The sequence below is a fragment of the Miscanthus floridulus genome, chromosome 19 (assembly GCF_019320115.1).
Source record: "Miscanthus floridulus cultivar M001 chromosome 19, ASM1932011v1, whole genome shotgun sequence".
In the NCBI taxonomy this organism is placed as follows: Eukaryota; Viridiplantae; Streptophyta; class Magnoliopsida; order Poales; family Poaceae; genus Miscanthus; species Miscanthus floridulus.
This window is the reverse complement of record NC_089598.1, coordinates 93,656,906-93,669,598: the sequence shown is the minus strand read 5'-3', so window position 1 is coordinate 93,669,598 and position 12,693 is coordinate 93,656,906. Positions and strand designations below refer to the sequence as shown.

General features: G+C 47.0%; 1 protein-coding gene, 1 long non-coding RNA gene and 1 pseudogene across 2 annotated transcripts; 2 read left to right on the top strand and 1 right to left on the bottom strand.

The window, feature by feature from the left end:
• Nucleotides 1-3,270: 3,270 nt before the first annotated feature.
• On the top strand, nucleotides 3,271-4,965 carry LOC136526387 (uncharacterized; annotated as a pseudogene).
• A 544-nt stretch (nucleotides 4,966-5,509) lies between these two features.
• On the top strand, nucleotides 5,510-7,370 carry LOC136526813 (uncharacterized). Its single transcript, XR_010776593.1, has 3 exons — nucleotides 5,510-6,177; nucleotides 6,703-6,789; nucleotides 7,298-7,370. It is a non-coding gene; the product is annotated as an uncharacterized lncRNA (long non-coding RNA).
• LOC136526812 (vacuolar-sorting receptor 6-like) lies at nucleotides 7,308-12,385 on the bottom strand. Its single transcript, XM_066519399.1, has 12 exons — nucleotides 11,719-12,385; nucleotides 9,663-10,376; nucleotides 9,448-9,536; nucleotides 9,273-9,342; nucleotides 9,097-9,180; nucleotides 8,845-9,003; nucleotides 8,652-8,734; nucleotides 8,493-8,556; nucleotides 8,247-8,375; nucleotides 8,041-8,144; nucleotides 7,821-7,927; nucleotides 7,308-7,746 (listed from the first exon to the last, which is right to left on the bottom strand). The coding sequence occupies exons 1-12, from the start codon at nucleotides 12,314-12,316 to the stop codon at nucleotides 7,740-7,742; spliced, it is 2,208 nt and encodes a 735-aa protein (XP_066375496.1). The 5' UTR covers nucleotides 12,317-12,385; the 3' UTR covers nucleotides 7,308-7,739.
• Between the last annotated feature and the right edge of the window lie 308 nt (nucleotides 12,386-12,693).

Here is a 12,693-nt window from a genome sequence, read left to right as displayed (position 1 = left end):
GCCAACGCCTCTGCATCCTCCGGCACGTAAAGTGCATTGTCCTTGCATGCATGGTCATTTAATTTTGCATCTACTTCATTGAATGTGTCCACATGTTTAATCTATCCACTGTCGAACACATGGAGGAAGGCTGGTTGTGACGCGCTTTATCTGAGTCGTGGAATTTCTATCTAACGCACCAACTAAATAGAATGTACGTAGACAACCTGAGAGACCGCCGATTCGACGTGCCTTTATATCTAAATATTGAAAAAAAAACTAGCACTGCTTGCTGACACAAGCTTATTGAAGAACGGGTTGCTATTTTATCAATAACTACATCATCCACTATCATAAGTCGTTATGACTTTTCTTATATCTAGATATACGTTATGCCTAGATACACTATAAAAGCGAAACGAAGAGAATACCAGACATGTTCATAGTTGCAACAGGACATACAACTTATTGCACAATGAACTAGATGACTTGTAGCAGAGCGGAACCAACAATTTTGATTGAGGGGGGCGTACAAATATGATCACACCTAAGTGTGATAAATATATATATATATATATATATATATATATATATATATATATATATATATATATATATATATATATATATATATATATATATATAAGTGTATGTTTCAATAACTTTTTTAATGTTTTTAAAATATGTCATTAGTATTTAAAAAGAAAAACCACAATATTATGATAAAAAAACATGTGAATTGATGCATTGTTGTGTTGTAAATTGAAATAGTTATAGGTGTATTAAAAGTTTTTGCACTGTGTGTGTGGGTGGGGGGGGGGGCTACTAGCCCCTGTTCCGCCACTAACTTGTAGTGTAGCTCAAAGATTTATTCAATGACACGTCCATTCCAATTCATCTTGGGATTGGGATATGCATCGTGATGTGTTGTACATGTGTGAATGTACTCCTCTAACTTGTATGGACACATGTCATCTTTTGGATTGAACTTTGAACCATCTCTAGACACGTTGGACACATGTTATCATTTTTGGATTGGACTACGCATCATCTCTGGATACGTTGACCTAATTCGAATAGGCACGAGAGAGAGTGAAGGGCCCACTAAACGTCGCTTGTCTGAGTTTTGTACTGTGTAATCGAGTTTTGTACTGTGTAATCGAAAAAAAACTAAAGACCCCTTAATTTAATTTTAAGGATAGATAGATATAAATTTAGATTTATAGATTGAGTATATGTACGTACACTTGAATAGGATCCAATAGACCAATTGTCATAAGCATAAGCCATCATGGGAAATGTTAGTCCTTAGAGACATGTGCTCCACCCCATACACCTTTAGATGTGCATGGGGATGTGTGCACAGTAGGAGAGCGATATATTGCATCTCTCCTACATTGCACACATCTAATGGTGCATTGGGTGGGAGCACGTGCCCCTAGGGGCAAAAAAAATCCCTTCCAGCCATCAACTGAACTACTCCCTCCATCCCAAATTGTAAGTCATTTCAAGAATTTTGGAGAGTCAAACTTTTTCAAGTTTGACTAAAATTATAGAGAGAAACACAAAGATTGATGACATCAAATAGGTATAATATGAAAATATAACTAATGAAGAATCTAATGATACTTACTTGGTATGATAAATATTATTATTTTGTTATATAAATTTGGTCAAACTTGAAAAACTTTGACTCTTCAAAATTCTTGGAATGACTTACAATTTAGGATGGAGGGAGTACATAACAAGTGACATTATTAAACTCCGTCTCCTAAGGGCATGTACAACCCACAGACGGGTGTTCGTCTCTAAGCGCCTCGAATCTATCATACAGACAGGTATAAAGACAGGTCATACAACCCACAGACAGGGGTCGGTCTCTAAACTGTTTAATGCTTTGCATGTAGTTAGGATCAACTATAAATAAATTTTTGTATACCATTATGTGGCTATTTGATAGAAAATGTATCAAAGATAAATAAGAGCAACATGATTATAATATTTTTAAAAACCATCAATATAATAATTATATTTCAACGACAAGTTGCAACGCCTTTTGTCTAATTTCCTTTGTTTTCGTAGCGTTGTCATATGTGCTTGATTAGATCCTTCTTGAGTTTCCTTTATGTTGGCCGAGCTTTGATATATTTTATGGGCAAGATAGTAACTCATGTCATATTGTGTTCCGTTTACGTTACAGTGTACCGAAGGAGCTTCCTCTTTTATTACTTGAATAAACAGCAGTGACTTATTTTTAGAATGATATGAAACAGTAATATTCAGTACGTAGCAAAATTTCCCGAACTTCAGTTTTCAGATAGCATATTTGGCTTCAGTTTTCAGACCACATCCAAGCTTCTAGGATGATGCAACAGTGATTTAATTTATATAAGAAAAGCGGCTATATTGTAAATTAGCATGCACTATGCTGTGCACTCGGTCCATGAACCGTGGACCGGGGAGGAGATGTGAGAGCGGTGCACCATGAACCGTGTCCATGACAAAGGTGTATTTGGAGTGTATTTCTGGATTTGTTTTTGTAAAGAAAAACGGCCATAATGCAAGCATGACGTCGGAGATGATGTCAACTAGCTAATAAGAGAAAGTTCAGCACGGACGGCTGCTTGTTCCATGCGGAGGAGCTCACGGTGCCATGGCTTGCTCGCCGGCGCTGCTCAGAACTTGAGCTACAGGGCGCGGGGCTGGTGAGAAGGGGTGGAAAATACGGAGGAGCTCACCGCGATTCCGATGCGGGGTGTCTCGGCGTCGATTACTGCACGGAGAGGTAGGGAGGCGAGGCGAGGCGGGCGGCAGCTCCGGCGAGGTTGCGGGAAAAGGCGTTGCGGGTGTGGACTGATGCGAAGGAGCGGTGTCGCGGCATCTTCGTGTCTCTGCGGACTTACGAAGGAGCAAACGAGACCACGAGCGCCCGCGTGGGATCCGAGCACGCCGTCGACTCGAGGGGGCGAGGTCGTACAGCGCAGCTGACCCTGTCGATTGGGCCTCGGAGCACGGGCCTTCATCGTCGCTTCGCGAGACGACGGGGAGACCGTCTCTGAGCAGAATGGAGGGGATTTTTGTAAACTTGCCACGATAGAGACGGGGAAAGGACGACCGCTGTACGTGCCCTAAGCTGAATATAGCCCCAACGCAAGCTCTAGAGGCCTTTGATTTGCATCCTCCGCAAACACTGGGTTAGAGATACATAACAAGCGGCATTATTAAGCAATAATGCAGCTGCACTCCGTCATTATCTTGATCTGTGTCCGGTTGTAGATATAGGTGACACAGATGAGACTATCATTAGTGGCGGTGACGGTCAGGCAGAAGAACTCCATGGACGCATTATCCTCTGGTGCGATGACCTCTCCTCAAGGAGTCCCCATCATCGTTGTAGACACGAAGCTCGAGCTGCTCTTGGAGTGAGCGTTACAAACTATTGAGACAACTTTCGTCCTCTAGCCGGGTTTAAATGTGATTTTCTATTTTCTAAAAAAATTAAAAAAAACTTGGTTTGATATCCAAAAATTCGTATCTTAAATCTGGAAAATATGAAACTCATATAGTTTTGTTTAAATGCTGTATATTGTTAATTTTATATTTAGAGTTTTTGGAACCGGTTTATATTTCTATTCATGTTGATTTACTGTTCATAGACGTACTCATTATTTATTTTAGAAAAGGTCTAAGTAAATCTAAATAGAGCACAAACATATAGATAACGTTTTTAGAACTAATCTGGAACTAGTTTCATGTTTTTATTATTTATAAAATAAATTAGTTATGAATTTTTAGATATCATATTAGATTTCTATTATTTTTAGAAAAATAGAAAATCACTTTAAAATCAGCCTCAGGAACAAAATTGTTTGATTTTGAGAAAAATCCGCACGCTCCCGGGAGGCCCATTTCCGACGACGACGGCGCGGATCCCTCCTTCGCCACAGCATCAGTCAGCCGCGGCCGCGGGAGCCTGTGGCGCTCTCCTCCCCACCATCCCGTCCTTCGCTGTGTTCTCTGGCGTCGTTCGTGGCCGCGGATCCCCAATGCCCGCCGCCACCCCCTGAGGACGCCCCCAAGCAGCCGACCTTCACCCAGCGCTTCGACAACGGCACAACGCTCCTCAGCGCCCCGTTCGGAGCCACCGAGCCTCGATGCCTCTTCCGCCGCCGCGCCGCTGCCCTGCACGCTCCAGTTCTCCGGCGCAGGCCACGGGATCCCCGGACGCAGCAACTGGCGGCCGATAAGCCTCCGGAGGAGTACTGGTCATTCGGCGTTGCGAGGCAGCAAAGCAGGCTGCCGCCCAGCCGGCCTCGCCTCCGGGCGCGCAGCAATCGAAGTTATTTAAGCCTTGAAACAGGCGAATGGACTCCTGGGCGGCGGGGACCACAGCGCCGAAGATGGCGGAGGACATGGTGGCGGGGCCGCGGCCGTGTCAGTGGGCGCGGGTGCGGGGGGCGGGCGCGGGCGTGGCGACTGCCGGTCTGTTGATGTGGAAGACCGGCAAGCGATCTACTTGGAGGGACAAAACCAATGGCAACATGGGTTAGAGCAGCAGCTTGGCGTGGATATTATGAAAATTCAGGAGGAAGGGTTCATGGCGGCGGCAGATAATGCACTGCCATATCCAATGCCTACCTCGAGGCTTATCAGTTGTCACACAACCAAAATGGTGCGTGCAGAACCTTTTTGGATTTTGTAAAGTTCTCCAATCTGAATGTGCCTGTAAGGTTCCTGATAGTTTTTGTTTCTCTGGTTTTGTGTATGCAGATCGAGTTTGTGCTAGAGTACCATGTGAATTTTGGTAATCCTGATATTGATGAGAAACCACCAATGTCATTGGAGGAGATGCTTTAGAAGGCAATTTCTTCAATTGACCTTGCACAGTTTATGTTTACCCTCGAAAATGTTTGTGCTCGTATTCACTGTTTTTGTTGTCACTTAAATTAGGGATGCATTAGAAAATTCCAGGCCGTCATACCAGTGTTAAATGAAGCCATTTTTGTACAGTTACAAATTTCAATACAAAATGGGTCAATGGTTGGTTGGTAGTATTAGATGCTCATTACCTGCTATTGCCTATAGGCTTGAGAACAGATAGAACATGTGAACAACATAGGTTGCAATCGCGATATTACTCTTGTTTACAAATGTCTACAATTTTGTTGCCCATCTAGTGTTTGCGACCATAACTCTGCTGACTAGTGACTACTATGCATAAAATTTATCCAGATTGGCTTCTTATATTTATCACATCTACTATACTACAGGCGCTTGAAATCGAGATCAATTTCAGGTGTTGCTCTCCACGTGCCGCCGCTGGGTTCGGATTCAGGGGTTTGGGGTTGGCTGGTGCCTATAGAAAGGGGTTTGGGGGAGGAGGCGGTACAGGGGCGGTATGGCGTGGCAGCGGGGCTGCCACTGGCTGCAGGTGGAGGAGGATGGTGGTTGGGCCAGGTAAGGGTGGGGGAGGAATGAAGATGGCCTGCCGATGCTGGGTTAGCACAGCAGGGAGTAGTAGGTCCAGACATGGAGTTTGGGAGCCCACCGATGCCGGGTTAGCACGTGGGAGGCAGGGACAAGGGTCGCAACCACATGCATCAGAAGAAGATGATGCAGATTGAAGATGACACAATAGCCGCACGATGAAGATCCAATGGCTCTAGTTCATGGCCTGAGAGAGAGAAAAAAATCAGGAACCTAGCGTATAGCAATTCCGTTTCTTTAGGTATATTAGTAGATTTTTATTCAGATATACTGACATAACTTTACACATCAGAAGCTCGTATACAGATCCTCTTTATTAGATGCCTTGTTCTATATTTCAAATTTTATACTGTGCTTATGGAAGTCCTTGCAACATCTCGTTACATTTTGTGTCAGTTCATAACTTCATATCTTAATATACCAACTAGTTCATGCATACATTAATGGTTGTATTCAGCCTGCTGGTAATACAAGATTTTTGTGGGGAGTATTTTAACTGGCTCATGTAATCTACTGTGTCACTATCAGGAAGTTGTGAAAGATGAATCACTTGAGCACCCCATATGAAGGTGCTCATAGATGTACCGTGGACCTGATGTTGTGACTGCAAAACAACAAGAAGAGGAGCTACAAAGAGTTGCTAACACTTTTCTAGAAAGCATCCCTTCTTCAGTAAAGCGGTTTACTGACAAAACTCTATTATATCTTAAGGTTTCCCTTCTTGTGACAACTTGCATTCTGAACATTCCTTTTAGTACCAGTGGATCAATTTGATATGTTTGCGTTTTGAGTCATTCAACTTCTGATCCTGAGTCACTGAGTAACATGAGTTGCGTTTAACATTAAAATCATATGACATTATGATGACAACTAGTAGCCAGATTTCTTTAAAAATTTGAGACACCATCTGTTGACATATCAAACTTAAAGTTCAACTGCAATAAACCATTAGCTTTGCTTTGTGTTTAGTTTTAACATAATATCTCAAATGTTTTCCCTGTTTGTGTAACATCCATATTCATTAATCTGGTGTAGTGATCTTTTATACCCTAGTTATGGAACATATCTTGTGTAGATAGATACATTCAATTGATAATGCAAGAGATGTTCTGTTCTGCTGCCATCTAGTTGCTTCCTACTGATTACTACTCTCTTTTTCTTCTTCCTTCCACAATATAGCATTACTGATGTCACAAAATTATGATTGTTTTTTTTTAAATTCTGTCCTTATTTCAGTTTGTTGCAGAACAATCCTGGCTGGGATTTTGTCAAGAAATGGCAATTCATCGACAAGTTTACTTGCATATTTTCAGAGCAATTCAGGTAGAAAGGCCTCTTATACTCTGTTATTGTAACCATCTTATTTATCCCCCAAGGAGATTTCAAGGAGGTTCTTTGTTTCGAGAGAAGATGTGCGATGCCCATATCTAACCCATGCAATGTTTTTTTCTCCTTTGCTGGGATATTAGTTTGACTTGACAAATAAAATTGTTGACAAACATGGTTATTTCTTTTGCGAGATTTCTCTCGCTGTCAATTTGGTTCTGAGAACCGTAAACATTGCCACCATTCTGTTACATCATACGAAACTCCTGTTCCTTACTCGGGCTTACTGAACTGCTTATCAAATTCTGTTTTCTTGGGAGTGAAAATCTGTTAAGAGCTAATCAATTTTTTTCTTGTGTATGAGTTTACACTTTACAGTTTGAATCGACCATGTTTAATATATTTTCTTGTGCTATGGGCCACATCCCCATTTCTGGACCAGTTATTTTCTGCAGTCACTTTGCAATTCTGCAGTCACATTCCCACACATTATTTTTTCATGCAGCGCACAGCTCTGGGAGTGGAAGCAAGAATACCAGAATCATAAGGTGAAACTCCCACACATACCAATATGGCAGTATCAAATTGTCCGTACGGTTTGTCTACTGTACAATGTACATGTATAGCAGCTCGTATATGCCTTCTCTAAATGCTGTGTGTGTACTTTACACGGCTCTTGATCCCCAGGACTACAAGAGAGCCGAAATGCCTACCTGTCTAAACTCTCTGGAGCTCAAATCTCTGCTCGGTACAAACCGCCCCCTTTTTTCTACGCTACACAAAAGTGAAGCAAATATGGTCGAAATCACAGTAGATTATCTGTTGAATATATGGCTGAAATCATGTGTGCAGCTTGATGCCTGGCAGCAACTCCTCGCTGGAGGAAACCTAAGGTTTACCGGCCAAGCTCTCCAAGCAAACGTCACAGAGAAGTCAGGCCAGCCCTTTCAGTGCCTGAAATGCATCTGGGCATCAGAATCCAGGGCCATTCGTTCGTCCTGAACTTGGCTGCAAGTGAAGTTAGTTACCTCAGAGCTTCCGAGTCGTGCTGCCGTAGAGGCTGGTTCTCGTTGTTCTGGCTGTCCAGCGGCATGTACTGGGACATGATGGACATGATCTCCGAGTCCATGTACGACTGCAACACGACGGCAAAGAGTTTTCAGTTGATCGAGTTGCCATCTGCTCAAACGCTTCTGCATTCTACGGCGTTCACCGCTGAACCATGTATCCTTTTTCAGATGGACTTACCCTGAGCCTGTACTTGTAGAAGACGTAGCCGGCGACCCCGATGCCTACGACGCACGCCACGGCCGCGATGGTGATGACCCAGCCGAGCTTCGACATGTTGTTAGCTGTGTGACAGGTCCAGAGGAAGTTCGTCGTCACCGTCAGATGGCAGATGCATAGCTGGTGTGAATGTCGATCACTGTCGTTGGCATATGTATCTCACTCACCTATGCAGACGTCCTCGCCGCGGATGTAGAGCTGGTTGCCCTTGCACTTGCACTCGTAGTTACCCCACGTGTTCTTGCACTGGCAGTCCGGGCATGTGCACGCCAGCTTCTCCCTGCACTCGTCCAGGTCTGGAGGACGACATGGATCGGAACATCTCGATTAGTTCAGTGATTCTGCCCGTCCTGCTGCTAGTGCTAAGCCGTCAATGGTTCAGGATCGGGCGAAAGGACGTGCAGAGAGTTTACCTTCACATTTGTGGCCATCGCCATGGAACCCCGACGGGCACCGGCACCCGGTCAGCGCGGTCTCCTGCGATGATCACATGCGAGCACGCGGTTAGCGACGGCCGTCACCGGAGAAGATCATGCGAGCAAATGGAGGTGGGCTGTGTTACTGTTACATACCGTGCAGGCAGAGAAGGTCTGTTGCCCTCTCGTCTCCGACCAGCACCCACCGTTGTTCAGAGCGCACCTGCCCGGCCCAATAGCTGAAGCACAACCACACACACACACAGCGCAGCCAGATGAGGCACACGGCGCAGCGGCATGGCATAAGAGCTTGTTCGGTGCCGTGTTCAGACGAAGAAGACCCTCTTACGTTTGCAGTCAGTGTAGCCGTCGCCCTCGTAGCGGACGCCGTTCACCACAGGGCACTCGCACACCCGGCCCCGGTACGTGTCCTGGCAGGCGGTCACGTTGGTGGCCTCGTCGCGCCAGCACCCGCCGTTCCTGTGCAGGCACTCGTTCGTCTCGATATCTGAAGAGAGGGAGAGAGAAAGGTTGTTCAGATTTCATAGGAACAGCTATTGTGCAAACAGCACTTGGGGCATCAGAAGTGGCCCGTATATACCATGGCTGAGGCAGACGCGGGGCTCGGTCCCCTCCTTGAAGCCGGCGCACACGGCCCTGAGCACTGCCGTCCTCTCCAGTTTCCCTGCACATCACAATTCGTGAAAGTAGTTCATCACTGCACATCACAGTTCACATCGAAGCAAGACAAGCATACTCGTATGCAGCAGCACCAACCTCTGTACTGGACATTGTTGATGACCAGGGTGGGCAAGATGGTGACATCGCCTCGAGACCCGCTACCGATCTGGAACGACATTGCAGCATCGTGACCAGGTTCTGTCAGATCCAGACCTGAAGATAGATATAGATTCAGAGTGCTAGGAAAGGAAGATCGTCGTGACTGACGAACCTGGTCTTCCTGCTCCTTGGACAGGACGGCGTTGTCGGCGTCGGCCTCGGGGTCGCCCATGCACTCCAGCACCTTCTTGAGATCCAAACCTGGTTCCGTTCCACAAAGCCCGCACGCACGATCAAGAAAAGCACACCGAGATCATAGCCATCCATGGAGTATATATGCCAGTGCCATGGGTGAGGTATGAGGCACCGGTAGGCAAGGTAACTGACCGAGCGCGGTGACGACGTCCTCAGCGCAGGTCTTGGTGTACTTCTTCTCCTTCATGGAGCACCGGATCTTGTAGTCCATGACGTAGTCCCACCACGCCCAGGGCCGACCGGTGTCGTTGGCGACGCGGTGCACGCAGAGCTGCCTTAGGTTCTCCACCACCACGTCTTTCCCCTCGTAGCCCGCGCCGAAGTCCCCCTCCGGGTCCGGCGCGCAGTACCTGCCGTGGTTGATGCACTGCGACCGGCACTGCTGCGTCAGCCGGAACGCCTCGGGGCAGTACCAGGTGATGTAGTGCGGCGTGAAGCGCGCGTACCCCCCGCGCTCCAGGAGCTGCGCGTGGCCGCGGAACCCGCGCACGAACGCCATCTGCTCGTCGCACCGGGGGCCGCACTCGTCGTTGCTGTTGGTCCACAGCTCGTACTCCACGCGCTCGTCCGGGTGCGGCATTGACTCCCGCCAGTCCAGCTTCACGATCACCTCCTCGCCCGCGCCGTCGTTGCCGGAGGCCACCTTCTGCGCCATCTTCTTCAGGGACTCGCCGAACGCGCGGTTCACCAGCGCCGACGGGATGTTGATCTTGTCGACGTATTCCGTGCCCGCCGACGCCTCGGGGCTGTCCATCGTCAGCAGCTGCTCGTCCACGCTGTCCGCGATCAGCACCGCCGCCGCGCCCGCGCGCTGCGCGTTCCACGCCTTGAGCGCGAAGTAGCAGTCTGCATCAGGCGGCAGCCAGGTGGACGTGCATCAGTTCACCGGTGAACGGCCGGTGAATTGGATATGGGGACCAATTCACCAATGAACGGCAACATTGTTTAAAAAAAAACGAACGGCAACATTTTTTACTACAAATAAAAATGTTAGTGAACAGTTGATGCAGCTCCGAGTGCCACAATAGCTGGGCATTTGACTGAAGCTTCAGCTTTGGGAACGCTTTGCTTTGAAAGCAAGGGTGAAGCAGATTGGTCTCTGATTGAAAGAAGCTCCAGCCTTTGGCGCCGACGCCAACTGCTGGTTGGTGCGGTGGTGGTGGAGGAGTAGTCGGATCAGGTGTGTGGCGGTCGTGGGATCAAGTGAGATGTGAGTTAACAATAATCAACAGGGCCAACTACTTTTGCCTCTATGTAATCAGTAATCAGAAATTTGAATGTTTGAAAATGTAAATGATGATATAAACTGGGATGGGCCCTGAAGGCCTAGATCAATGAAAAACTAATCAGGTGGGGAGTCTTTCCCCCCGTTGACACTCAAACAAAAAAACAATAATCAACAGGAAGTGAGAGCAAGATGACTTCAATAATACTCCACTGGCCACTCTGAGCTAAGGGTTCTTTTCTGATGAATTGGTCATTGTTGCTAGCAGGTTCATGGTAAGGTGGTACGTATCAGCATGTGCAAAACTCCAAAAAAAAGATAAGCAAAAAACAGTATGTGAGAATTGAACTACTAAGTACTGTTTAGTAGGTAGTGGGATTCCATCTATTCGGGGGGGGGGGGGGGGGGGGGGGGGGGGGGGGGGGGGGGGCGCAAAAAAAACAATGGAGCAGCAAGAGCTGAATCAACTGTTTGCTGTGATATAATATGGCCCCTGCTTGCTGAACTGAATTATAAAGCACTAAGAAATCTATGTGACACCTTAGTTGGAGATCAATCGGCATCAAATGATTAATATATTACATCACTTAGATGGCATTTCCACCCCTGATGTTATTCACTGACCAACCATTCTGTTCTACCTTAATAATCACTGTCTAAACAATGCTTTCCGACAGAGTGTTAACATAACAAAAGAGGGAGTACTGACATCAGTATGATATTGACAGGGATAATAAGTAAGCAAGAAAACTCGTTTTCAACCCCTCAAAATATATGAAACAAAACTTTCGTTCCAAAAGAAAAGAACAAAGCTGCGCTTCAAACCACCACAACTAAAAAATTTCTGAATATTTTTGTTTGATGTAACTCAGTTTCAGAGCTAAACATAAGATGTGTTCATTCAGTTAATGAATGACAGAAATTTAAGATTTTTGAAGAGAAAGAAGAAGCGGCAGTGCGTACCTCCACGGTCAAGCAGGAGGATGACCGGGCGGCGGGACTTGGCCTTGAACTTGGCATCGAACTCGTCGCACCCCGTGGCCTTCTTGTCCGGGTAGATGACGACGCCGGTGAGCGTGCCGCCGTAATCGGGCACGCCGAAGTTGCCGATGGCCGCGTCGTGGTGGCCCCGGATGTGCTCCGGCGCGAGCACCCGCACGCTGCTCTTCTCCACCACGAACCGCCCGCGCACGGCCACCATCAGCAGCTGCACCGCCACAGCCACAAGGCCGCCGGCGAGCCACGGCGCGCGCCTCGCCGCCATTTCCGACCGATCAGCCGCCGGTCTCCCTCTCCCCGGCAGCGAGAGGAGGGAAGAAGAAGAAGAAGACTTGAAGCAAGGAGGAGGATCAGAGGGCAATGAGTCGCGCCGTCTGGTCGCAACTAGCCACGCAAAGACAGGGGTAGGTGGTTGCGAGAGGGGGAGAGAAATATATTGCAACTGATCGGTGCAGGTGCGCAAGAGGAGAGAGAGACGAAGAGGAGACTTGGAGTTGGGACGGCGGGATGACGAGGGAGGAGGTTGCTTGAATCTTACAGAATGGTGTTTGGTCCGGGGCATTGGTGTCCAACATGTGACGTACAAGAGAAGGTGACAGGGAGAGGAGGATGAGGAGGAAGAGGAAGGTGCCTGTGAGAGGGAGCAGCCAACTGCTAGCAGGTGTGAGGCCATACAGATTACAGAGACTACTTCAAAGTAGGAGCATGACAGTGACATTTTTTTCTGGGAAACATGAGGTGGTGGTGGAAGAAGAGATCGAAACGAATCGAGTGTGAGAAAGAATCTCAAAAGGGGAGGAGAGTGAGAGGTAGAGGCTGTGGATTGGAGTCTCTTGGACACTTTTGGCCGTGATATTTTTTTCCTTTTTCCCTTTTGTTTTCAGAATTGAGAGCAGCACCCATTTTTCTCGTGGTATGAGAATGACAAAATCATCACCA

Bases quoted from the DNA above. Each gene is read 5' to 3' on its own strand.
- LOC136526812 (XM_066519399.1), bottom strand. From the start codon at position 12,316: ATGCCCCGGACCAAACACCATTCTGTAAGATTCAAGCAACCTCCTCCC. The intron at 9,537-9,662 runs GTCAGTTACCTT...GAACGGAACCAG, and splicing joins GGACGTCGTCACCGCGCTCG to GTTTGGATCTCAAGAAGGTG. The intron at 9,181-9,272 runs GTTGGTGCTGCT...TGTGATGTGCAG, and splicing joins CAACAATGTCCAGTACAGAG to GGAAACTGGAGAGGACGGCA.